Source organism: Onychomys torridus, chromosome 14 (genome assembly GCF_903995425.1).
Source record: "Onychomys torridus chromosome 14, mOncTor1.1, whole genome shotgun sequence".
Taxonomy (NCBI): Eukaryota; Metazoa; Chordata; class Mammalia; order Rodentia; family Cricetidae; genus Onychomys; species Onychomys torridus.
The window spans coordinates 49,350,761-49,375,061 of NC_050456.1; the positions used below are offsets into that span (position 1 = coordinate 49,350,761).

The 24,301-nt window shown below is 48.8% G+C and overlaps 1 protein-coding gene across 1 annotated transcript; it reads right to left on the reverse strand.

The window, feature by feature from the left end:
• Nucleotides 1–13,995: 13,995 nt before the first annotated feature.
• Ccdc177 (coiled-coil domain containing 177) lies at nucleotides 13,996–19,864 on the reverse strand. The gene is made up of 2 exons (XM_036206521.1): nucleotides 19,540–19,864; nucleotides 13,996–18,652 (listed from the first exon to the last, which is right to left on the reverse strand). The coding sequence occupies exon 2, from the start codon at nucleotides 18,622–18,624 to the stop codon at nucleotides 16,510–16,512; it is 2,115 nt and encodes a 704-aa protein (XP_036062414.1). The 5' UTR covers nucleotides 18,625–18,652; nucleotides 19,540–19,864; the 3' UTR covers nucleotides 13,996–16,509.
• Between the last annotated feature and the right edge of the window lie 4,437 nt (nucleotides 19,865–24,301).

The following is a 24,301-nucleotide window of genomic DNA, read 5'->3' on the forward strand; positions in this document are numbered from 1 at the left end:
GTTCTCATCTAGTTCTCACAATAATATGCGTTATTGTTCCCATTTTACAGATGAAAAAGTTAAGACTCAGATAAGTCATATAATTTTCCCAAGGTGACTTCAAGGCCATGGATGTTTGACTCCTCAGTTTTAACCACTGCAGTTTTGTGCAGAATGCCACAGCAGTGGGAAGAAACTTGAGAAAGACTCTATCCTACACCCAAGTTTAATGGTTCCAAAAACAGCACTCCCCTATACTTATGTATAAGAAAGAGTCTAGACAGGAATGAAACAAATAAAAACATAAAATAGAGAGTCTGAACCACTTCCTTCTGTGTATGTGATGTATCTGTTTTTACAACTATAAAATGCTAATTGCTCTAAGTAGCATAGTTTTGTCAACTCGACACAGACCTAGACACACCTGGGAAGAACGAGTTTCAACTGAGGAACCACAGGTTGGCCTGTGTGCATGTCTGGAGCATTTTGTTGATTGTCAGTTGATGTAGGAGGGCTCAGTCCACTGTGTTGGTGCCACACCTGGGCAGGTGGACCTGGGCTGTTATAAGAAAGGTAGCTGGGCAAGCCAGAGGGAGCAAGTAAACAACATTCCTCCACGGCCTCTGCTTCAGTTCCTGCCTTGAGTTCCTGTCCTGAATTCCCTCCCCTGTGGACTATAACATAGAAGAGTTTGCTGAATAAACCCTTTCCTTGCCTGGCAATGGTGGTGCACACCTTTAATCTCACAGCTCGGGAGGCAGAGGCAAGGGAATCTCTGTGAGTTCCAGGCCAGCCTGGTCTACACAGCTAGTTCTAGGACAGCCAAGGCTACATAAAGAAACAAAAAACAAAGCAAACAAACAATATTTATTCATGTATTTGAGTGTTTTGCCTGTGTACATGTCTGTGCACCTTGTGGGTGGAGTGCCTATGGGAGCCAGAAAAGGCATCAAATCTTCTAGAACTGGAGTTACAGATGGTTGTGAGCCACCATGGTGCTGGGAACCAAACCCACATATTCTGGAAGAGCAGCCAGCAGTGCATTTAACTACTGAACCATCTCTCCAGCCCCTGCTCAGTGTTTTATGACAGCAACAGAAAATTTCTAGATCATTAAGTTAAAAACTCCAAAAATCGTTTCTCCATATGATGTTGACTTCAACGTCTTCTACGAGGTGTATATTTGGTAAGGCATGCTAGCTTCGTGCACTTGGCCTGTGGTGGTTGTCATAGGCTGCCATATATTTGAATACGTGGTCACCTGTTGGTGGAGCTCTTTGGGAAGGATAAAGAGGCGTGATCTTGCTGGAGGAGGTGTGTCATTGGGCAGGCTTAGAGTTTTTCAAAACCCATGCCATTTCGAGTTCTCTCTCTCTGCCTTGTGATTGTGGATTGGATGTGAGCCCTCACCCACTGCTCCAGCACCATGCCTGCCTGCCTGCTGCCATACTCCCTGCTATGATGGCCATGGACTCCACCTCTTTGGAACCACAAGCCCCAAATTAAACTCTTTCTTCTATAAATTGCCTTGGTCAGGGTATCTTATCACAGTGATATAAAAGTAACTAAGAAGTGCAGCTAGCCAGCCCTGTGCTTAGAAGAGTTCATCCTTGGTTTCATACTCTGCTAAATGCCATCTTGAAATGCTAATGATCCTAAGCAAGAGGCTTTGCATTGTTATTTAGCCACAGGCCATGCAGATTGTACAGCCAATCCTGCAATGTAGGAGAGTCAAAGTAATGCAAAATGGCGCATGCCTTAAATCCCAGCACTTGGGAGGCAGAGCCAGGAGAACCTCTGTGTGTTCAAGTGATGCCAGCCTGGTCTACCAAATGAATTCCCAGGACAGCCAGGGCTGTTATACAGAGAAACCCCATCTTGAAAAACAACAACAACAACAACAATAATAATAATAATAACAGCTGGCCTGCCATGGCCTTCCACTTGTCTGTTTTCTTTGTATGGTAGGTTGTCCACTCATTGACACTGCACTGACAGTTAACATTGGCATCAGAGCAGGATCCCAGTGATGGACCCATTAGAACAAATGAGGACCACAGATGGGGAGTCCTAGTTCTATCTGGAAATCCCAGGAAAATGGGGACAGCTCAAGGCTTTCTGAGTTTAGCTTAACTTGTGAAAATGGTGTGATTTCAGATTCTAACACAGATACTACCATGGCTGCTCTCGGTGGTCACTTTGAGCACAACTGGAATCAACTGAATCTCAAACAGCTGGGCACATCTGTGAGTGACTTTTTCCCTTTGAGACAAGGTTTCTCTGTGTAACAGCCCTGGTTGTTCTAGAACTCACTTTGTAGACCAGGCTATCCTCAAACTCACAGAGATCCACCTGCCTCTGCTTCCCAAGAGCTGGAATTAAAGGCGTGTGCCATCATGCCCAGCTGAGGGATTTTCTTGATTGGATCCTTGAGATTGGAAGGCCCACCCCAAATCTAGGCCACACCCTCTGGACATGAGGAAGAGAGCTTTTGCTTTTTTATCTGCTTGCCCTCATTCTCTCTGGAAAGTTCATCTATTCTGTCCCTGAGGCATTCCTTCCCTGGTGTTAGAACCTAAATTCTTCAGGATTCCAACACAGACTGAAGACCAGCAGCTCTTTAGGAGTCCTCTTAGACTCCAGCACCACACTGGGACTACTAAGACATCCAGCCTCAAGGACTGACAACCATTGGCTTCTTGGCCATTCAGCCATTGTTGCACTAGTTGGACCACAACCTGTAAGTCACTCTAATAAATTGTGTGTGTGTGTGTGTGTGTGTGTGTGTGTGTGTGTGTGTGTGCATGTGCGTGCGTGCGTGAGTATGTGAAAGAGAGAGAGAGAGAGAGAGAGAGAGAGAGAGAGAGAGAGAGAGAGATTTTATTGTTGTGATAAAACACCATGACCAAGACAACTCACAGAAGAAAGAGTTTGGTTGGGGCTAGTAGTTTCAAAGGGTTGGAATCCGTGACCATCATGGTGGGGAGCATGGCAGTAGGCAGGCATGGTGCTAGGGCAGTGGCTGAGAGCATACATCGTCATCCGCAAGCAGGGGAGGGAGAGAGAGAGTGAGTGAGCGAGAAAGAGAGAGACTGAGAGCGCTAACTGGGAATGGAAGGAGTCTTTTGAACTCTCAAAGCCCACCTTCAGTGGCACACCTCCTCCAACAAGCCACATCCCCTAATTCTTCCCAAATAGTTCTATCAACTGGGGACCAAGTATTCAAATATGAGTCTGGTGGAGGCCATTCTTATTCAAACACAAACAACACACACACACACACACACACACACACACACACACACACACACACACTTCTACCAATTCTGTTCCTTTAGAGAACCCTGACTAATAATAACATGATACCATCTGATGTGAGTTAGAGCCCGGAGCCCTCAGTGTCCCTTGTACTGACTGAAACCAAGACTTTGAAGATGCTCTCCTTAAATCTATGAGTGAGGATGAGGAGAGATGCAGTATTTTTTTTTCCAGAGCTGAGGACCGAACCCAGGGCCTTGCGCTTGCTAGGCAAGCGCTCTACCACTGAGCTAAATCCCCAACCCCAGGAGGTGCAGTATTAACAAGGTAGAGAAAGCAGCCAGAAAGAGCAGCTGGCACCCTACACGAGACATAGCCAGAGATCTGGACCCCTACCCTTGCTGTATGGCTGAAGCATGAAGAAGCCACATTAAGCAGTGATGTTTTGAAGCAGAATGGGCCTGTCTTGTGTGTCTACCTCTTTCTCCAGCTTGCAGATATACCGCAACCTGCCTCCTTTGGCATTCTAACTTGTTCATAATTTTTCTTGGTGACCTCATCTCCCCACCCCTACATTAACAGCTAACTGTCTTCATGACACTTCTCTGCAGATTCTGTGTGTCAAACCATTATCTCTGCTGTGCTGACATCCTGTTTTAAGGATTCATGCTGTTATTAAATAGGAGAGAGAGAGAGAGAGAGAGAGAGAGAGAGAGAGAGAGAGAGAGAAGGGGCTTTGGCCATTGTGAGATCAGCTGCCGCTGGATGTGCAGAGTATAGGAGAGGAAGCAACATCTGAAACACACCATCTGGACAGTACTTTGGATTCATAAAAAATTTATCCAGGACTGTGGGTAAGGCTTGCCTAGCATGTGTGAGGCCCTGGTTTAATCACACACACACACACACACACACACACACACACACACACACACACACACACATCTACACATCTCAAGGTACTAACAGCCTACTTAGAAACCTCTTCTTTGCTAACATCTCATCATTTCTCTCCTCTTTTATTTCTTTTTTTCACATAAAAGATTTATTTTGTTTTATGTTTTTATGTGGACATAAAACTGAACACACGTATGGGCACCACATGCATGCCTGTTACCCAGAGAAACAGGAGGAGGTATTGACTGCCCTGGAGTCCATTGAGTTACAGGTAGTTGTGAGCTGCCTGATGTAGGTGCTGGGAACTGCTAGTTCTCCTGGAAGGGCAGCAAGCACTCTTGACCCCTGGTCCATCTCTCCAGTCCATTTCTATTTGCTTTCAACTGCAAAATTGCTTTACAGAATAGGAGTCCTAGTTGCCAAGCACACTTTGGTTTCTGACTTGTCATTGCTAGACATCTTTAGACATCACTCACTCTAGTTCTCCTTGCTCTGTTCCATCTCCACTTCACTGGAGTTGGAATGAGTTATCCTCCAGACTGCCTTGCTTTCGGTACAGAATTTCAGCCTTCCCAGATGTCCTAGGCATCTGCATACTATCTGCTCCCAAGGCCTCTCTTGGCTAGCTCTGAGCTGGCAGCCTGCTCACACAGAGTTATCAGGAAGAAGGTTTAAAAGCATGGTGGGCATATTCTTGCCACCTGGAAATGAGTGGGTTTGTAGAAAAACTACCATGGAGGGAGAGAAAGAGCTCTTGGAGGGCAAGGCTGGTGCCAAGGAAGCCAGCTGTGGTACAGGGATGTGAGCCTAAGCCTGTACTGCTATATGCTGCTTGGCATTCTGGGCAGGCAGCCTCCTGCTGATCACCTCGTTTCCTGCAGAACTCCTGGGAGCTTGTGTCAGACAGAAGGGCATAGGTTGCAGAAAACTTTGCAGATTCTAAGGAAATGGTGGTTTCTGTGGGAACAGGCCAAGTGGGATTTAGACACATCCACAAAAATGTATGCATCATGCAATCAGAATCCTCACCTACGCATTCCTCAAGGCTGTCTGTGTCAGCTTCTCATGGGACCTGGATGTCCCAGCAATAAGACACCCCATGTGCTACCCCATGCTGAATCACTGCAGAGCTTCAGAGAGCCCATCTGAAGCACCTGCCATCCCTCTATCTGTTGCTTTGTAGGAACAGTTAAACCTCATTGAAAGTTCTGGGACATTTGACACCTCTTATCATATCAAGATTATATAACAACATTAATAAAATTAGCAGTAGATTTTTCTCTTGCTCCATGAGTATACTCTATTGCCTTCTAAGTCACTTTAAATTCTGGTACTATGCACATATGCCAAGCTGATGGACACATTGGAAATTGTGACCCCAAAGTTACAGAACTGACTGCCTTTCCCTGGAGAAGGTTGTATACTTTTTTCTGCTACTTGAGCTAGACACAATATCCATCTCGATGACCACATAGAGAAGAGGCATCTCAAAAGTGTCTCCTAACAGATTCCAAACACTTACTAGCAGGTTTGGTTATAAGTGCAAGAAGTTATACATTTTCATTATTCTTATGTTCACGGGGAGAGAGAGAGAGAGAGAGAGAGAGAGAGAGAGAGAGAGAGAGAGAGTGTGCGTGTGCACTTGTGAGTGTGCACTTGTGAGTGTGCATGTGGAAGTCAGATAGCCTCAGATGTCATTCTTTGGGAGCTGTTTATCTTTTCTTTTTTTTTTTTTTTGAGATAGGGTCTCTCATTAGCTTGGGGCTTGTCACTTGGCCAGCATGCATCTGGGAACTTCTAGGCCATTCCCCAGTGCTGGGGTTCCAAGTACATACCACCACACCTGGCTTTTCCACCGGGACTCTGGGCATTGAGTTCAGATCCTCACGCTTGCACAACAAGCAATTTACAGACTGAGCCATGCTCCTCCACCCCCTTCTTGAGACAGGATCTTGCTATGTAAGCCAGGATACCCTGGATTTTACTATGTAGCCCTGACTGGCTCCAAACTAAAAATCACCCTGCCTCAGCCTCCCAAGTGGTGCAGTTACAACCATGCAGTACCACAACAAGTTCACATGCTCTTTTTAAAAATTTGTTTCACATGTGTGGGTGTTTTGCCTGCATGGTATGTACACCACTTGTGTGCAGTGCCTTCAGAAACCAAAAGAGGGCATCAGAACCCCTGTGGGTTATAGAGGGTTGGGAGCTGCCCTGTGGGTTCTGAGGATGGAACCCAGGTCCTCCGGAAGAGGAGCCAGTGCTTTTAACCACTGAGCTATTGCTTGCCCCCCTTCTTATTTTTCTTTCTTCTCTCTCTTCTTTCTTTCTTTCTTCCTTCCTTCCTTCCTTCCTTCCTTCCTTCCTTCCTTTCTTTCTTACCTCTCTTCCTTCCTTCCTTGAAGGTTTTTCCCATATTTTCACCTTTCTTGGACACAGGCTGACTTTACTTGTTTTGATAACCTTTCATAGCCAGCCCTTATTTTACTGGAGAAGTTTTGCTCAGTTCCTCCTTTCTCTCCCTTTGCCTGTGGCAATGGGTTCTGAAGCCCAGAGCTTTTGGTTATACCCACATTAGGTTGTTGAAAACTGCTTCATCCCTTTGTGTTATGAATCTTAGGCAAGAAACAGCAAGGGCTTCTTGAGCTAGTGCCACACGCATTTCAAGTGAGGTGCAATCCAGTTCAGTGGAGTCCCCATGTTAGGCAGGCTTTTCCACCCAGCCCCTGGCTTCATTAGTGGAAACAAGTCCTGCCTGTGTCTGAAGGGTGCTGTGGAACAATCCTTTTTATACTGTGAAGATGTCTTGCTCTCATCAGTTTAATAAAAAGCCAACTGTTCAATAGTTGGGCAGAAAGAAGTCAGGCAGGAGAGCCAGACTGAAAGAATATTGGGAAGAAGGAGGGCAGAGTCACGAGCCAGATGCAGAGAAAACAGAGAACATGCCATGCTGAAAAAAAGTACTGCCACATGTTCAAGTGTAGATAAGAAATATGGGTTAATTTAAGTTGTAGCAGCAAGTTAGTAACAAGCCTAAGCTATTGGCAAGGCATTTAATCATAAGTCACTGTGTGGTCATTTGGGAGCTGGCAGTCCCAAAGAAAAACCCCTCCAACAGAAGGAGTAGCTGCTTATGACTGGGAATTCTGATGGTACCCAGAAATAAATAAAATGGTTACTGGCAAGCTTCAAAATATTGAGAGCAAAAGGTGGGATTTTTTTTTATTAAAGTACTCTAACAATTTTTAAAATTTTTTAAACTTAATTGTTTGTTTTATCCCAAAGTCTTCCAGAAAACCTAGAGATACTTGGAACCTGAGTTCTGGACCCTTGCAGCCACCCCATACATCACAATGCAGGGAGTGTCCAGAGTGGGAACTCCCAGCACAAGAACATTTGGCTGAGGAGAAGCTCATTCATAACATTCGAATGGGGAATCCACAAACAGATCATGCCCGCACTGAACCTGAAGATACCACTGAAAAGCCTAGAATGTGGAAGTCAACCCCAGAGGACACAATTCAACAGCAAGGGAAGAGTTACTGAGGAACTCTGAGGTAGAGCAATATTATGACTTAAATATATTTCTCATGTGCTGAAAATGAGGTCCCAGCTGATGCTGCTGTTGTAGGTGGCTGCAGAAACTTTGATGTGGGGCCTAGCTTGAGGAAGTGGATGGGTTAATGGAGGCTTGGCTTTGGAGATTCTATGTGCCCCCTGATCCCTGCCTGGCTTTCTGCTTCCTGTTCACTCTGAGGTGAACAGTTGCATCATCCACATACTCCTGTAGTCATAATATTTTGACTCAGCCCTAGAATCAGTAGAGCAAAGACAATAGACAGAAAGTCTATGAAACTATGCTTTGAGATGAATATTGTCTCCATTAAATCATCGCATGTAAAAATAACTAATACAAGGAGGTAGGGAGAATCTACCAATGGGAGTTTACCATAGAGGCAAACTGAACTTGAGTTGGATTTGTTATCTTTAACGAGGATGGTCCAACTTGAATATGTAACATGAACCACCTGGGACACTGAAAAAAAAAAAAGCCAGACTCTGATGCAAAAGGTCTGAGATGGAACTCAAGTTATCTAACAGACTCCTGGGTGGTATGGTTGTGGTCTGTGGATGTCTTCAAGTAGAAGATGTGGGAGCAGTGCTTTCAAGTAGTAGCGGTTCTCAACCTTCCTACTGCTTCGATCCTTCAGTACAGCTCCTCATGTTGTGGTGACTCCCAACCATGCAATCATTTCCACTGCTGCCTCGTCACTGTAATGTTGCTACTGTTACGAATCATAATTGAAATTCCTGTGTTTCCCGATGGTCTTAGATGACCCCATGTGAAAGGGTCAAGAGACCCCCCCCCCCCCCAGTTGAGTACCGCTGCAGTAATGAACACTTCCTGTGGTGTTCTAGATTTGTGCCATCCTATGTCGTGGCCGCTCCAGCATGTGGCTGCTGACCACTTGCCATGTGGGGGGCTGAATTTTCAGTTTTACTTAAATTTAGTTTCCTTAAAGTTAAACAGACACGTGTCACTCATGAGTACTCATTTGGGAGGGATAGTTCTACAGTAGTGGTTTTCAAGCTTAAGTGCATGTCAGAATCATCTAGAGAGGTAGCTACAACCCAGACTGAAGGTCCTGCTCCTGGTATCTGATGCTGGTCTACTGGTCCATGGACCACTCTTGGAGTTTTTCTGCTTTCAGAAGGTGAAGTATCTCAGATATGGTAAGATTTAGCATCAGTACACTGGCCCCTTGTTTCTGGGCAGTGAATTTCACTCCACCTTATTGTCAGTAGGACCCACGGAGTCCCAATTATAGGAGTCTCATAGATCTGCTGATAGGCTACAAATAGCTGTGATCAGGATACGCTGAAAAGGCCTTTTAAAAATTATAAAATACCATTCCCACTGATTGTGGGAAGCAACAAAGCACACTAGATAAATATGTGTATTGTTCAGCCAGGGTGAGTCCAAACCAACTCTGCACATTTGTTGGGTGACTTTGGAAAAACTGCTGAATGTCTCAATTTTATCACCTGTAGAATGGGACTAATTGTACTTATCTCATAGATATCTTGTGAGAAGTGCTTTAAAATGTGGCCAGTGAAGATAGGAAGGTGTCTTCATGATTAAGAGCACTAGGTGCTCTTCTGGAGGACCCAGGTTCAGTTCCCAGCACCCACATGGCAGCTCACAACCACCTGTAACTCCAGTGCCAGGGAGTCCTATGCTCTCTTCTGGCCTCTCGGGGACAGGGCACCAGGCACACACCTGGGGTGTAGACATGAATGCAGGCAAAACATTCACATGCAGAAAATTAAAATAATAATAATAATAATAAATTGTCGCCTTCACAGTGTAAGGGCTTTGAATGCATTGGCTATTATCATTCTTGTAATCCTATCCCAAACTTAGCAAATTTCCCATCTGCTATGCATTTTGTTCATCCCGTGGGCTCTTTTCAAACAAGCAGCTGTTCCTGGGAGGCACGCTCTGCCTGCTCTCATTTTTGCTGAGGGCTCTCGGAGACCTCTAAGATCCCCTGGGGCATCCCTATTAGGAGATCCAAGGGCAGATGAAAGGTGACAAAGTGGGAGTGCACCCAGCAGCTTGCTGCGTTCTTTATCTTCATGTCCAATGTACAGCCAGGGCCAGCACAGGCCAGTCCATCTGCTTAGTGTCTCTGTGGATCAACGTACAGCCGTACAGCACAAATGCCACAATTACCACTCAATTTTACTGCCTAACAAGGTAGTTTAGTAAACCACATACCCACTTCTACTTTAGACTAACACATAGCCCCAGGAGAACCATTATTCCAAGACCCCTTCCTTTGAGATAATTGGGGTCTTGTCACACAGTGATTGACACAGACAACTCCAGAAGAGATACCATCCAAATCTTGTACCCATCCACCCCCCAGTACCAGGCTTGTTCCTTATCCACCCCAATTCCTTCCTTTACCACACCCCAAGACCAGCCAATACTGTCCACTAACTGAGTGCTGTTTTCCAGAGCTTTTAAAGAGAGAACTGTTTTTAACAACGTCCTACCAAGTAGGGTCTATGTCTCCACTTAACACATAACAAAGGAGCAGGTGGGAGAATGCTGGATGGGTCTAAATGAGCCAAGGCACTTGCTCCTTTGGCAAATCCCTTGCTCTGAAAGTGTGGTAATCACGTGGAATGGATTTTCATGGCTTTGTGAATGCCATTCATCCTGTTACTCTCAGATGGTCCCAAATGACACCTAAATTCCATCTCCCAGTCAATCTATCACACTAAGTGAAGGAACACACTGGAAAGGTGGGGCATAGTACAACCTGAAAAGACTGTCATCCATGAAGCTCAGTAGAGGACCTGAAAAACGCAGATACCTCGCTTAATAGGCCAGAGTCCGAAGCAGTCTGAATGAAACACTTCAGCCCACTAGAGGAAGGTGGAAGGAACAGGACCCCCCCCCCCCCACACACACACCAAAGTTAGCTTGATTTCCTTTGAGAATAGCTTACTGCTTCCTGGGAGAGCATGAGGGCCACAGGCTCTCTCTCTCTCTTCAGAACCTCAACATTAGAATTGGCAGGGTGGGTGTGCATACACACATGTGAACAGACAGTAGTAGATGTGAATCATCTTCCTGACAGTCTTGTGAATTGTGCCAGTGGAGAGGAAGAAAGACATAAGCCCTTCAAAGTGATGGATGATTTAAAAATCATGTGGGATTGGTATTTCTGCTCATGATGGGAGTGATCATGCATGATGAATGTCATCACAAGGGGCATGATTGTGCATGATGAATTAGGGAGCAATAACTCTGCAAAAGATTGTGTTATTAGCGATCTTCGGGAGAAAACGTCCCACATCCCATGCCTTAACATCCTACTGCCTCTAGCCTGGGGTAACCCTAACCTGTCAGAAACCATGCAGTGTCAGGGGTAGCTGTGAAGGGCTGGGGGCAAACTGCTGGGGGGAGGCACGGATAAAGCAGGAAGAGGAGCATTAGAGCAAATGCCAGAGAGCTCCACGTTTTGAGTCAATGAGGGGGTCTGTGGAGACACACATAACCAAAGCAGGTGAGCAATTGTAATACTTAGGCACTACTCCAGACATGCAAAGCCAGGCAACACATAGAACATTTAGCAGTTCAAGAATCTAGAGGTGTCTGCTGTTTGGGTCCCTAAGAGCCCCTTCCAAGCTGTGTTGTGATGCCAAGTGTTGCTGGACAATGATGATGCATACCTACCATCCTGAGACTTTGAGTGGCTTGGCCAGGAGGCTTGTGAGACTGAGGCTACATAGAGACTGTCTCAAAAACAAAACACAATTTAAAAACACTTGTTTCCTTATGCTCTGCCAAGCTCCTCTAAGACGTTGAGATAGAGCTGTACTTACAGAGTGGGGAAAGGCAAGTCTAGATAGCAACCTGTGGTTGATGTCAGTTACCTAGAAGCTCTTAATTAGGTGTCTGTGAGTGGGATATTCTTGCTTGCTTAACTTTCTCATCAATTTAGACTTAACCAGAAGTCTCTTTGGGGGAACTTTGAAGTGGGAAATATTTTTTTGAAATGTTAACTTTCGTGACCTAGCAAGAACAGCTGAATGATGGAACAGGCACCCCATTTGGTGAACTGGACTCTGTATATACAGCCTGAGGCTTGGCTTTCTAGGTCTGCAATCATTATTTATGCCTCCTCTTGCAAACTACATATAACACCCCGGAAGGTGAGATTCTTGGTCTTTCTCTTTCCCTCTCCCCTGCCTCATAATTTAAAGTATATGGCATTATAAATTTGAGCCAGTTAACCAAGCCTTTTGTGAAGGAAAAAGAGCAGCAATGATTAGATGACGGTTGATTGGCAGATAGCTTGTCTCTAGGAGACCCAAAAGGCTTGAAGTTAGTGCCTCAAGGGACAATTAGGTTTACCTGAGAATGTAAACATCCAGGTAGGAAGGTAGGTAAGCGCAATGGGGAAACAGACATGTTCATGATGTTGTAGCACAAAATACCCCTAAGGTCAGTAATCTGAGAGATTCAATTTCACCAACATCAAGAATAGTATTTGGCTGGGCGGTGGTGGTGCACGCCTTTAATCCCAGCACTCGGGAGGCAGAGGCAGGCGGATCTCTGTGAGTTCGAGGCCAGCCTGGTCTCCAAAGCGAGTTCCAGGAAAGGCGCAAAGCTACACAGAGAAACCCTGTCTCGGGGGAAAAAAAAGAATAGTATTTGGGACTGGTCGTGCTGGTATACACTTTTAATCTCAGCACTCAGGAGGCAGAGACAAGCAGATCCCTGAGTTTGAGGTCAGCCTGGTGGTCTACAGATCGAGTTTCAGGATAGTCAAGGCTACACAGAGAGAAGTCCTGTTTCAAAAAACAAACAAGAGAAGAGCAGTATTTGTCATGTGGTTGGTGCTTAATGAGTATTTGTTGACTGAATGGAGGTCAATCTGTTCTATACAGATTTCCTCTGATCACCATTTGTCTGTCATCCATTCATCCATAACTCCAACCTCCTCTCCATCCAGTATTTATGAACTTATTCTAAGTGAGGTTCTGTCCTATGGGCTACAGGGGATTTGGTGGTAAATAAGACGCAGCCCCTATGTAGAGTCACATCTGTCTCAATGGACTGTGTGTAATAGAGACTAAGTAAGAGACTACATAATATCCAGACTACAGACTACATTCTCATTGTCATACGTTGGATACAGTTTGCCCCTCAGTTTATGTGCTGGGGCCTTGGTTCCCATGGTGATAGTAATGAGATGGTGGGAGCCAATGGAAGGCAGATATGGATTCCACCCTCTGAAGGGGTGAATGCTGGTCTTGCAGAATGGGCTCTGTCTTGTGGGAGAGGCTGAGTTCCTTTCAGAGTGGGTTGACATACAAGTGTGTCTGGTTTCTCCTTGGTCTCTAGATTCCTGTCTTATTGTGAAGCCCTCCCCAGGTGCCTCTGAATGTGCTGGCCCCCTGAAATCCTCATCAGAAGGCAAGTAGATACTGGCAACATGCTCTAGCCTCCCCAGAAGTATCAGCAACAAATTTCTTTGTTTTTAACTTAGCTTGGGGTATTATGTTAGAGCCACATAAAATAGACCACAACATCACTCTAGCTCCACTACCATGCAGACCTTTTGCCTTTGGCAAATCCTGGTTGCCAATCATTGAAAACCCAGTATGTATGCTTCCAAATGGAAAATTCCATTTTCCTGTCCAGATAGGTGTAGATGCTGGTCCCTGCCACAGCAGAACATTAGACTAGCTTCACCAGTGATTTCTTCTGAAATAGTTTAAGTTGTTTTCTTGACATTCAACCAAATTAAAGCTTTTCCAGCCCTTCCCATCCCCACTCATATTACTTTACATTTTCTCTTTTTTGAAAATCCTTACTGAGATGCTCCAAGAGAGTAAACGTGAGGCTGTGGCCACTTCAAGGTTGGGATTTCCTGGGTAGCAAGACATTTCCAGCATGCTCAGTTCTGGATGCCTGTCAGAATGCTGTGTAGGGACAATTCTCCACCTGTCCTCCCTGCTCTCCCCTGGTGTCCTCTTGCTGCATCCCAGAGTAAAATAAAACTTCTCTCTGGAAACTTAAATGAGGGGCCCATGAAAGACTTTGGACATTAACCATCTTTAGGGAGAAACATGAACATTTCTTTAAAGTCTGCAGGTGGTCTCCTTCTGTGTGTGTTTGTTTGTTTTGACAGTGTCTCACCGACTCAATTCAATTGTCCTTCTGCTTCAGCATCCTCAAGGCTGAGGCTATAGATGTGACCCACCACGTCCAGTTCCATTAGCATATTCTAGGAGATGGTCTGGAACTTGAAGGAACCATTTCTTACTGACACCAGATTTGAGTTTTGTTTTCATTTTTAATTATACTCGGCCGTATGGACTTTTCTGGTAAAAATCTAAAATGTTTTTACATAGTGGTTCTCTCAGTATCTACATTGGTGACATTCAGGCCTGGGCCTGTGCTTCTCAAGACTTCTCCTTCTGCGCCAAATCGGGATGGCACATGACAGTCTCCAGCCACAGTGGTCACGTCACCCTGTTGATAGCAACTGCACCTGCAGTTCCAGAGTGACAGAAATGGGAGTCGCCTGTCACTGTCATCCTTGGTTTGCACAAACCAGAGGTCAGGAACCATGATCCTCATCCTGTACGTCAGGAAGCTAAGGCCCAGAAAGGTGATCTACCTGAAGTCGCTCAGTAAGGCTTCGGGAAGCAAACTGGGTAAAAGACCAGGTAAGACCACCTACGTGTGTCCTGGCGCTTGGCTTACACCAGATTGCCTCCTCCAACAAATGCTCATACTATGAAGAAAGTAGTTTTGAGGCTGGAGCATTCTATGAAGGTTTCAGAAGCAACTCAGGAACCACAAGATCAAAGAACCACAAGCACATTAACTTTTTAGTTAAACGCTCCTGTCTCAGAGACAACACCAGTTATTACAGCTCACGGATAAGAAGGAAATTTGAGGGGGAAACCACCCATTCAAGAAATAAGCCTTGGTACATAGCTCCTTTCCTGTTTCACATTATCACACATCTAAACACAGCTTTCTTCTACTCAAGACTACTCTTAGCATGTGATGGGGTAGGGTCAATGAGGAGTGTGGGCAATAACCAGTCATTTTCGGGACGATTCTGCCAGCAGAATATACACAAAACACATCTAATGCAGTATGTCTCTACCCTGATTCCTGTCTTTTTGGTAAGTTTCTTACTTCCTGACCTTGATTTACTGTAAAAAGGGATGGCTGACTTCCCACTTTCCCTGGTGAAGACGTAGCCAATAGGTGGGTAAGAGTGGGGTCAATTTCAGCTTTATAGAAGGAGCACTCTATGGGTCAAAACTGCCTAGCAATAACTGAACTTCCCGCCAGGGAACAGCTTGGTATTGCAAATACCCCCCAGCCACACACATGCGCACATGTCTCACACACACACACACACACACACACACACACACACACACACACACCCCTCAGACACTAAATGACCATCTCTCTGTGATGAACTGCCCTGTCTAATGCCAGGGATCCAGATTACCAGAAACAAACTAGACTAATAGCAGTCCTCCTGCCTCCCAACTCCAGGTCAAGAAAGGCACAAAGGAGACCAACATATACCACTCAAGTGGTGCTTTGGATCCAGGAGATCTTGAGGTACCAGAAGAGTTCTGATGGCCCCATCTGGCAGATGGGGAAGGGGAGGCACCAAGAGATTGATTAAATACTTCAGGTATACGTTGAGAGGGTCCCAGGAATCTAAAGAGGGAAGACTCCTTTCCCCCACTAGGGAAGAGTGATACCCTACCAACAATAGCCTATTTCATCACAGAGGCAGTTTCAGCCCTTCAGCCACCACAGCCAAGCAGCCAAGGACCCTAGCCTGTCCTCGGGGCACTGAACTGACTGTTTCACAGGAGGACGCCTACACACTCCAGACTCTTCAAGGCTGGAGCTTTAGGCAAGAGTGGCCTGGGCAGGCACAGAAGGTAGCTCTGCTTTGTAAGGCAACAGCTTCTGTCTGCAGGAGCTGGCCCCACACAGGGAAGTGGACATCAGACACTGCCACCACTGAAACGCATCACCATCCATGGAAGCCTCATGGGGTGGAACACTGTTGCCTGGGGAAACCACTACCTCCGGGGAGGTGAAGGATGGAGGGTTTCCATTAACACTAAACAGCCATCACCACCAATCCAACCCATCTCTTATGCCACGTGGGAGAGTAAATGATTATTATCTGCAGATGATTGTCTAACTAGAAAGCTTAGGGACTCAATTGAGAAAAAAATCATGGGAACAGGAGAATTTGTTCAGGTGTCCAGTTAGTAGTCCCACGCTCAAAACTAATAGCTTTTGTGGCCATTTGTGCATGAACTAACATCTTTGAAGAGCTGTGCTTTCTTGGGAGACTTTAAGTTCTGTGCAACTTGTATTTTGGAAGACAGAGGTGAGTCTGGGCGCTATCCCCTCGGCTGCTGCAACTGAAAGTCGTCTTGGACACAAATGTCAGAAAGATGCCCAAGGCAGCTGTGGCAGAAAACCCCGACATTCACCTCTGTGCTCTCTCCTAGGAGGACCCTCCCCCCTCCCCAGCTGTTTTCTATTCCAATCCAAAGACAAAGGTGGATGTGGGTAAATTGTGCCATGTCATTTCCAAACGAAGTTAAGTCTGTAAAGCAACGGTGGCAGACGGAAAAGTACCACGTCTGGTTTCTCGTTGTCTCGTGGTTCACTAGTCTGGGGAGTTCATGGTGTGGCACCAGGCCTGGAGATGCCTGGAGTTTGGTCGAAGTGGCTAAGGGAGGCCCCACCTGGCTCTCTAAGGCAGTATGGCCTGCACAGGGCAGCTGTCATTTGCGGTCCAGGCTGGCATGTAGCTGGGCCTCTCGCACCATGCGATCAAAAGACCGCGTGTTGGTCTCCTCCCGCACCTTCTCCCGCACGTGGAAGGAGGCCCGGGCAGTGGAGCGAGCGCTCTCCAGCGCGCTTCGCCTTTCTCGAGAGAGCTGCTCGCTGCGCTCCAGTTTGCGTCCAATGGCCTGCAGCAGCTCCCTACGGCGGCAGTCTTCATCTCGCTCCACCTTCTCCTTGTTGGCGCGCTGGGTCCTCTCCTTCTCCAGGCGAGTCTGAACCACGCGCCGGGCTTTCTGCTGCACCGCCTCTTCCGCCACCTGCGCCGCGTGCTGCAGCCGTCGCTCTCCGGCCCGGGCCAGCGCCTCCAAGTGCGCCTGATGCTCCCGCTCTTTGCGTTCCGCCGCTTCCTTAGCACGCCGCCCCTGCAGCTCCTCCTTCCGGGCTCGTTCCCGAAGCTCCCGGGCGCGCTGCTCCAGCAACTGCTCGTAGTTCTCCTGCGCGCGGCCCAAACTAGCCTCCAGGGAGCTCCGCAGGCCCTCCCGCTCCTCGCGCTGCTGCCGCACTCGGCCTCGAAGCAGCGCCTCGTGGCGCGCCCGCTCGGCCCGGCTCAGCTCGCGCTTCTCCCGTTGCAGCTGACCCTCCTGTCTCTGCTTGGCCCGCGCCGCGCGCTGGGCGCGCTCCCTGCGGACCAGCTCTGCGCGCTCTCGCCCTTCCTGCAGGCCCTCCTCCCGCTGCTTCAGGTTCTGCTCCTGCTGCAGTTTGCGCAGCCGGTCGTCGCGCGCCGCGCGTTCCGCCCTCTCCCGCCGCAGCAGGCCCTGGCGCTCCGCCAGCTCCCGCCGCCGCTCCTCGCTGCGCTCACACTGCTGCTGCCGCCTCCGCGCGGCCTCACGTTCCTCCCGGCCCCGGCGGCCCCGCCGCTCCTCCACCTGCGCCGCCCAGGCTCGGCGGCCCTGCTCGAGCGCGCGCTGCTTCTCGCGTTCCTCGCGCTCCCGCCGCTGCTCGGCGCGCAAGCGCTGTTGCTCCCACTGGCCGTGGGCCGCGGCGCGCTGCTCCAGCAACAGGCGCTCCTCCTGGTGTCGGGCCAGCATGAGGGCGGCGATCTTGCGGTCGCGCTCGGGTACCCCGCGTAGGCCTCGCTCGGCGCGCACTTGGCGCACGATGCGCTCCACATGCTGAGCCGTCTGCGGCGAGTGGCTCAGGTCGCCGAGGCTGAAGCTGCGGGCAGTGAGTGGGACCAGATCGAGGGCAGAAGGGCGACCCAACGGGTTGGGTGCAGACGACGCAGAGCCCGCGGGGCAGCTGTTTCTGGCTGAAGCTCGAGGTGGCCAGCGAAGGCTCTCCCCGCTGTAGGACGATGACGAGGCACCGGACTCGGAGCTCAGGGCACCGTCCCGCCGGCGGGACAGCGAGTCCAGCGAGTGACTCTTCCTACCTGTCCGAGAACCCGTGGCCGGAGGTCGGGTCCTGGCGGGTGGACTGGGAGAAGTCCTTCGAGCAACCCTGGATGCGGGCGAGGCCGGGAGGCTGCTGCTGCTGCAGCTGCTGCTGCTGCCCGCGCTCAGCGCCGAGGCTGAGGCCGAGGATCCGGAGGAGGAGGAGGCCGGGGCTGCCGTCGGGCCCTTGGGCGTGAACAGGCGCCGCTTCTCCTCGCGCATGATGCGCTCGCGCTCTGCACGGCACTGCTGCAGTTTGGCGAGCCGCTCCTTCTCGTAGGCCTCGTACAGACCAGTGGCCACTCGCATGGATCGGCCCGGGGCCTCGCGCACCAGGTCAGCCAGGGCCCGAGGCAGCAGCTCCACTGGCTTGACCGCACAGCGGGCACAGGCCTCCAGCGAGCGGGGGCTGGTCAGGACGTAGCGGCTGCCCTCTGCCTCGGGGCAAGCGAAGTTGAAGAGATCCAGGTGCAGCAGCGGGGACTGTTCCCGACGCCCACCTTCCGCCCCGCAGGGGACTTCGGCTTTGTGGGGCGCCGCCCCGGAGGCGGAGGCCGAGGAGGCTGCAGGCTGTTGGGCTCCCTGGGCATCGGGGGGCACGGACGCTGTGGCCTCATCCCCTTCTGTGCCACCGGGCCCCGCTCCCTCTTTCTCCTCTTCTGGCACCGGGTCCACCATAGCTGAGTCTCGTCCTTTGTTGGAGTCCCTGAGTTGACGGGGGGGGGGGGGGGGGGGGGGGGTGGTCATAGAGGAATGCATCAGTGAGCTGTTTCTCCCTCCTCAACCCTATTTACCCCTCCCAGTTTAATCCGATTTCAGACTAGGTTCAGGGGCCTGATGGAACGTAAATCCTAAAACCGATGCCCTCAAACCCCAGGCTGAGCAGTTGGAGGGGGGTGGGGGTGGGGGACTCGGGCTCAGTCAGCAGCCTCAAGCTCCCTCGGTCCCAGAATGCAGGGCCTATGGGGAGACTACATTGGCGTCAGGCCCGCTAGATGCATCCCCTTCCTGCTAAGACTGAGGCGCAAGGCAGCGGCCAGCAAGGGAGATTGCTGGAGGATTCCCGGGAGGATTAGCTATTTGTTTGTAGCTTAGGCGGGCTGCTGGGATGCAGCTTTGCAGGAACACAAAAGGGGAAGGGGCCTGTTCATGCCAAAGTGCATTGCTGCAAGGGCCCCAGTTGCCTAGGAAGAAGTTTATGGTTGATTTCTCTCTGCCAAAAAGACCCGGGGCGCAGGGCCCCTGGGAGATGGAAGGGCTGAGAGAAGTCTCCAAAGGCTCCTCTCTGCGTGGAGTGATGGATTCTTTCTCCTGCCTCTCCGGCAGGGCTTGCTGGGAGCTCTGCCTGCTTCTTCCTCCAACCCCCACCCGATGTTTGCCCGGGCTGCACAAGGCACCTGGATCTGACCAGAACTCCAAGGCTGAATGAATGTGCAGCTAAAGGTACCATCAAGCCCCAGTATGGTGGACTCAGGCACCAGCCCTAGATGCCCACCAGTTCCTTCACCTCATCTCAGAGAAGTGGGCCCTTAGCGCTGTAAACCCCACCGCTCCATGCTGGGAGCTGCTAGGTCCCCGGGAGGGTTCACTTACCCCAGGTCTGAGCTCCGGCCCCCACGCCGAGGGCTTTTGTTCACCCCTCGCTGCTCTCCCCGGCGCCTCTTCAGTCCCTGCGCCGGCAGGGTCGGGTTACTGCCGGCTGCAGCAGCCAGCGTCTCTCCATGGGGGACTACGAACAGGGTGCACACATCCCAGACGCTACCTAACCCGGGGGAGGAGGAGTGCGGCAGTCTCCCTAAAATAACGTGGCTCTGCTCCGTTGCTCACACTGATTCTTAAAAAAGGAAGCTGGGTTCCCTCGCCGCTGCATCCATCTCCACCTCTACCGCCAAGGTACCGCAGGTCTTTCGCTGCCCCTGGCGCCTCCTGGTGGCCACTTAAGGGTGTTCGTTTGTTTGCTTAGAGGACGACAAAGCAATTAAAACCACAGTAACTACACGAATCTATGTATGCATAGAAACATATATGCATACATATGTAATACACATACACAGAGAAGTGTGGATATAGCGATCTCACTAGAAGCCTTAATCTTTGGGCACATTAGGTGGGTAGAATGAAGTGGGTGAAATGGAATGTTTCTCAAAGGGATCCTCAGAAGCAAACCAACTAGACAGCAAGCAATTGGGTAGAAACGGGGCACCTGATCCAAATTGTGATTTTATTATTTAAGGGAAGGAAACTCAGATGGGGGAACGATTGAGAGCAAAGCGTAATGACACATGTATGAAGATGTTATTACTTTGTATGCTAACCTAAGCTAAAACACACACACACAACAAAAACACATAGGGGTTAGAGGCAGGCGGAACGTAAATAAGTGACCGCTGAATGCAGCTTCTGAATTGCTGGTTTCGTGTGCTAAAACAAGTTGGTACCATTTGATGCGTGCTGTTTGCCAACACCCCATCCCGCCTTTTCCATTTTGAGTGGTAGTGGCCAAAGAGATTCCAGATGAGACTCCTCCAAGGAGAAGAGCTTGGAGTGGGTGAGACGTAGTAGCATCAGAGAATGTGGTGAACTGTGCTGTGTAAGAATCTGGCAGGCAGCCGGGTGATGGTGGTGGTGGCGGCGGCGGCGGCGGCGGCGGCGGCGGCCCACGCCTTTAATCTCAGCACTTGGGAGACAGAGGCAGGAGGATCTCTATGAGTCCGAGGCCAGCCTGGTCTACAGAGTGAGTTCCAGGAAAGGCGCAAAGCTATCCAGAGGCCAACAAGACTAAGGAAGCCCAGTGAGGGAGGCAACCAGGGAATGTTGGGACCAGAAAGGGATCGATGGTAGGAAAAGAGGAGGAGGGTTCTGTAAATAGAGGGAAAGAACAACACTCAAAGATCTCTTGGCTCTAGGGTGTGAAGAAAAGGGAGGTACCAAGGATGACTGCCTGGAATAGTGAGATGTGGTGTGTGTGTGTGTGTGTGTGTGTGTGTGTGTGTGTGTGTCACGGAAAGACACTGGGTCCAGTGGGGAGGACTACCTGGTACGGGAAGCGGGTGTTGGACAGTTACCCCGTCTCCATCAGTTGAGTAGAGAGGAAGGCTGCTCTCTAGGAGGCTGGGTAAGTCATATTAGATTGAGGATGTCATCACCTACGTAAGGTTCCCATGCTGGCTAGTTTTAAACTGACTCAACACACAGGCTGAGTCATTCAAGAAGAGGTCACCTGTATTGAGAAAATGCGCCCCCAGACTGCTCCATAGGCAAGACTGTGTTGCGTATTCTTAATTAGTGATTGATGTGGGAGGGCCTACCCGTCGTGGGTGGTTTCACCTCTAGGCAGGTGATCCTGGGGTGTCTAAGAAAGCAGGCTGAGTAAGCCTTGGGAAGCAGGCCAGCAAGCAGCACTCCTCCGCTGCCTCTGCCTCCAGGTTCTTGCCTTGAGTTCCTGCCCTGACTTCCTTCGATGATGAAACTGTGATGTAGAAGTGTAAGAGGGAATAAACCCTTTCCTCCCCAAGTCGCTTTGGTTGTGGTGTTCTATCACAGCAACAGAAACCCTAACTAAGACAGTTCTTAAGACCCATAATATGAGTGAGATCACCCAGGAGGAAAGATAGGTTGATAAGAGGACTTCAAAGGAAAAAGAGATGTGTGGATGAGACCAATAAGGAGCAGAAGAGTGTGCTGTGTGAGCAGAGCACTCGGAAGAATGTGCACCCAGTGCTAAGGGCTGCAGAAGCCCACGTGGGTTTCTTCTGGAATCAAATAGCCAAAGACATTAACAGTGGCCACCCTGGGGTGATACTGGCAAAAGACAAGACAAAAGGAATAGGAGGAGGAGGAGGAAGAAGAAGAAGAAGAAGAGAAAAAAAACAAAACAACAACCCCAAATTAACCAGTGTGCTGTACTGGTGGTTGAGGAAGTGGGAGGGATTGATCCTTTGACCCTTCCGTGATGATGTTAAGAGCTGTAAGGGTTGAACTGTATCCTACCTACAAGCTAGCAGCAAGCTAGCCTCCATGGTGCTTTGATGCTGGCAGAAGACATGATACTCCTGGGCCAGAAACAAAGGACTTTGCTGCTCATGTACAGAAAGAACGTGAAGTTCATTTTCTCGATGGGAGAGGGGAGCAAGTAGAACAAAACGGGCATGTGTTACAGTTGGGGCACTCTAGTCTTTCAAGGGGGGCTGTGATGCTTAATCTTCGTCATCAGCTTGATTGGACTCAGGATCGCCTAGAGATATACCTCCAGGTGTGTCTGTAAGGGCGTTTTTGGAGAGGTGTAGCTGTGGAGGGAAGACGCAGTCTGAATGTGGGAATACCATCCCATGATCCGGGGTCCTGCACTGAATGAAAGAAGGAAGTGGGAGGTGGGGGTGTAGCTCTGTTGGTAGAGTGCTTGCCTGGCATGCACAAAGACCTGAGTTTGATCTCTAACATCATATAAAGCCCTGCATGATAGGGCAGGCACTCAAGATGTAGTGGCAGATGAGAAAAGTCAAGGTTATCCTTCGCTACATATTGACTTGGAGGCTAACCTGTGCTGGATTACGAAGACCTTTGTTGTCTCAAAAAGGGACAGAAAGGGAGTGTGAGCTAAGCACCAACACTCTTACATTTGTACCTCTGTTTCCTGACTATGGACACAATGTGACCTGTCACTAATGCCTGCCCATCAGGGTGGACTGTACCCCTTTTCAAACCACGAATCAAAATAAATATTTCTCCCCTTAAGTTGCTTGTATCAGATATTCGACCATAGCAATGCGAAGACTAACAACACAGGAGCTAATAGCAAACATGGTCTTGCTTTGTCCCAAGGGAGGCATTATTTAGTTATCCAGACTGGTAAAGAAGTCCTCCCTCGGAACTAGGGGGAGCCACTGTCTCTGTTGTTCAGGGATGTTTGCTGAACAAGCACCCATGCAATGAAGTCCACAAAAGGCTTACAAGACACACAGCATGAAACAGAAAAGGAGCCCTTGGCCACAGGACTAGTAAGAAGTGGAGCTGGGGTCTGGACCAGGTTCTGTCTAATCCTGAAGTGAATGCCATGCTTTGTACTTCTACACTGAACTGTGAATCTGGAGAGATGTCGATTCAGGTGCTGGTGAGTGGTGTGGACAAGTCACATGTCCATGCCTGGGTTTTCCTCTTTGCAGAGAATCCCATTAAATTATCTTGAAGAACTACAAAGACTATATAAGCAAACATATTTTTACTGAGCAGTGGTAAAAACCATGTAGATATGGTTAAACCACTGTGTGTGTGTGTGTGTGTGTATTCCAAATTAGCCTTAAATTTGCTGAGAATGCTTTAGAACTCCTGATCTTCCTGACTCTACCTTCCAAGTGCTGGGATTACACAGAGGTGAAGGGCTGGCTGGCGCCCATCACAGGGAGATTCCCTACCTCCCAAAGATCAAGGATGTTACACCCAGTTTCATTGTGACACACAGTAGAGAAAGCAACATCCACCTGCCCATGGTGGTAATGCCGTAATGTCAAGGGAAGGTGGACTTAAGAGCCAGACAGGTGGATAGGCCAGGTGTGGCTCTACCGTGCTGTGTTATTTCAGATTGCAGGCAATTTTAAAAATCCTTTCTAGGGGTTGGGGATTTAGCTCAGTGGTAGAGCGCTTGCCTAGCAAGTGCAAGGCCCTGGGTTGGGTCCTCAGCTCTGGAAAAAGAAAAGAAAAGAAAAGAAAAAATCCTTTTTATTTATGTTATGTGTGTGGATATATACCGTGTGTGTGTGTGTGTGTGTGTGTGTGTGTGTGTGTGTGTGTGCCTGTATGCAGATGCCAGAAGAGGGCAACAGATGTCCTGAAACTGGAGTTACAGGCAGTTGTGCCCCAGCCACCACACACCATGTTGCGGGGCAGAGCTGAACTCAAGTTCTCTGAAAGAGCATTAAGGACTCTGACCTCTAGGCCATCTCTTTAGTCCCCTGACAATTTTTTTTTTTAAACCCTCTGATTCTTATCTTCTTAAATACAGATTTATTTTTGCCTTGCACCAGTCCTTAAACATAATCTATTGGGTTCTTTCTTAGGCCCTTTAATGCAGTAACTTGCTCATTTAGACTAAAGCAAAAACAATTCCACCATGCAATGTACACATTATTGTTTTTATTTAAATTCCCTTTGCCTTCAGGTGTGTTCATAATCCCGGCACTCAGGAGCTTGAGACAGGAGGCTGGCTTGAGGATTTGAGGCTGTAAAACCCTATCTTAGAAGCAAGCAGCCAATCAAAACCCTAAATTTCTCTTGTTGGGCTTCCCTCTTCTTCGTTGGCTCTGTGTACCCTACTCACCACCCCCCAATGTATTCCCCTTTTCAGAGAAGAGGTTCGGTT

What these genes read in the sequence shown, in the direction of transcription:
- Ccdc177 (XM_036206521.1), bottom strand. Translation starts at nt 18,624, where the DNA reads ATGGTGGACCCGGTGCCAGAAGAGGAGAAAGAGGGAGCGGGGCCCGGT.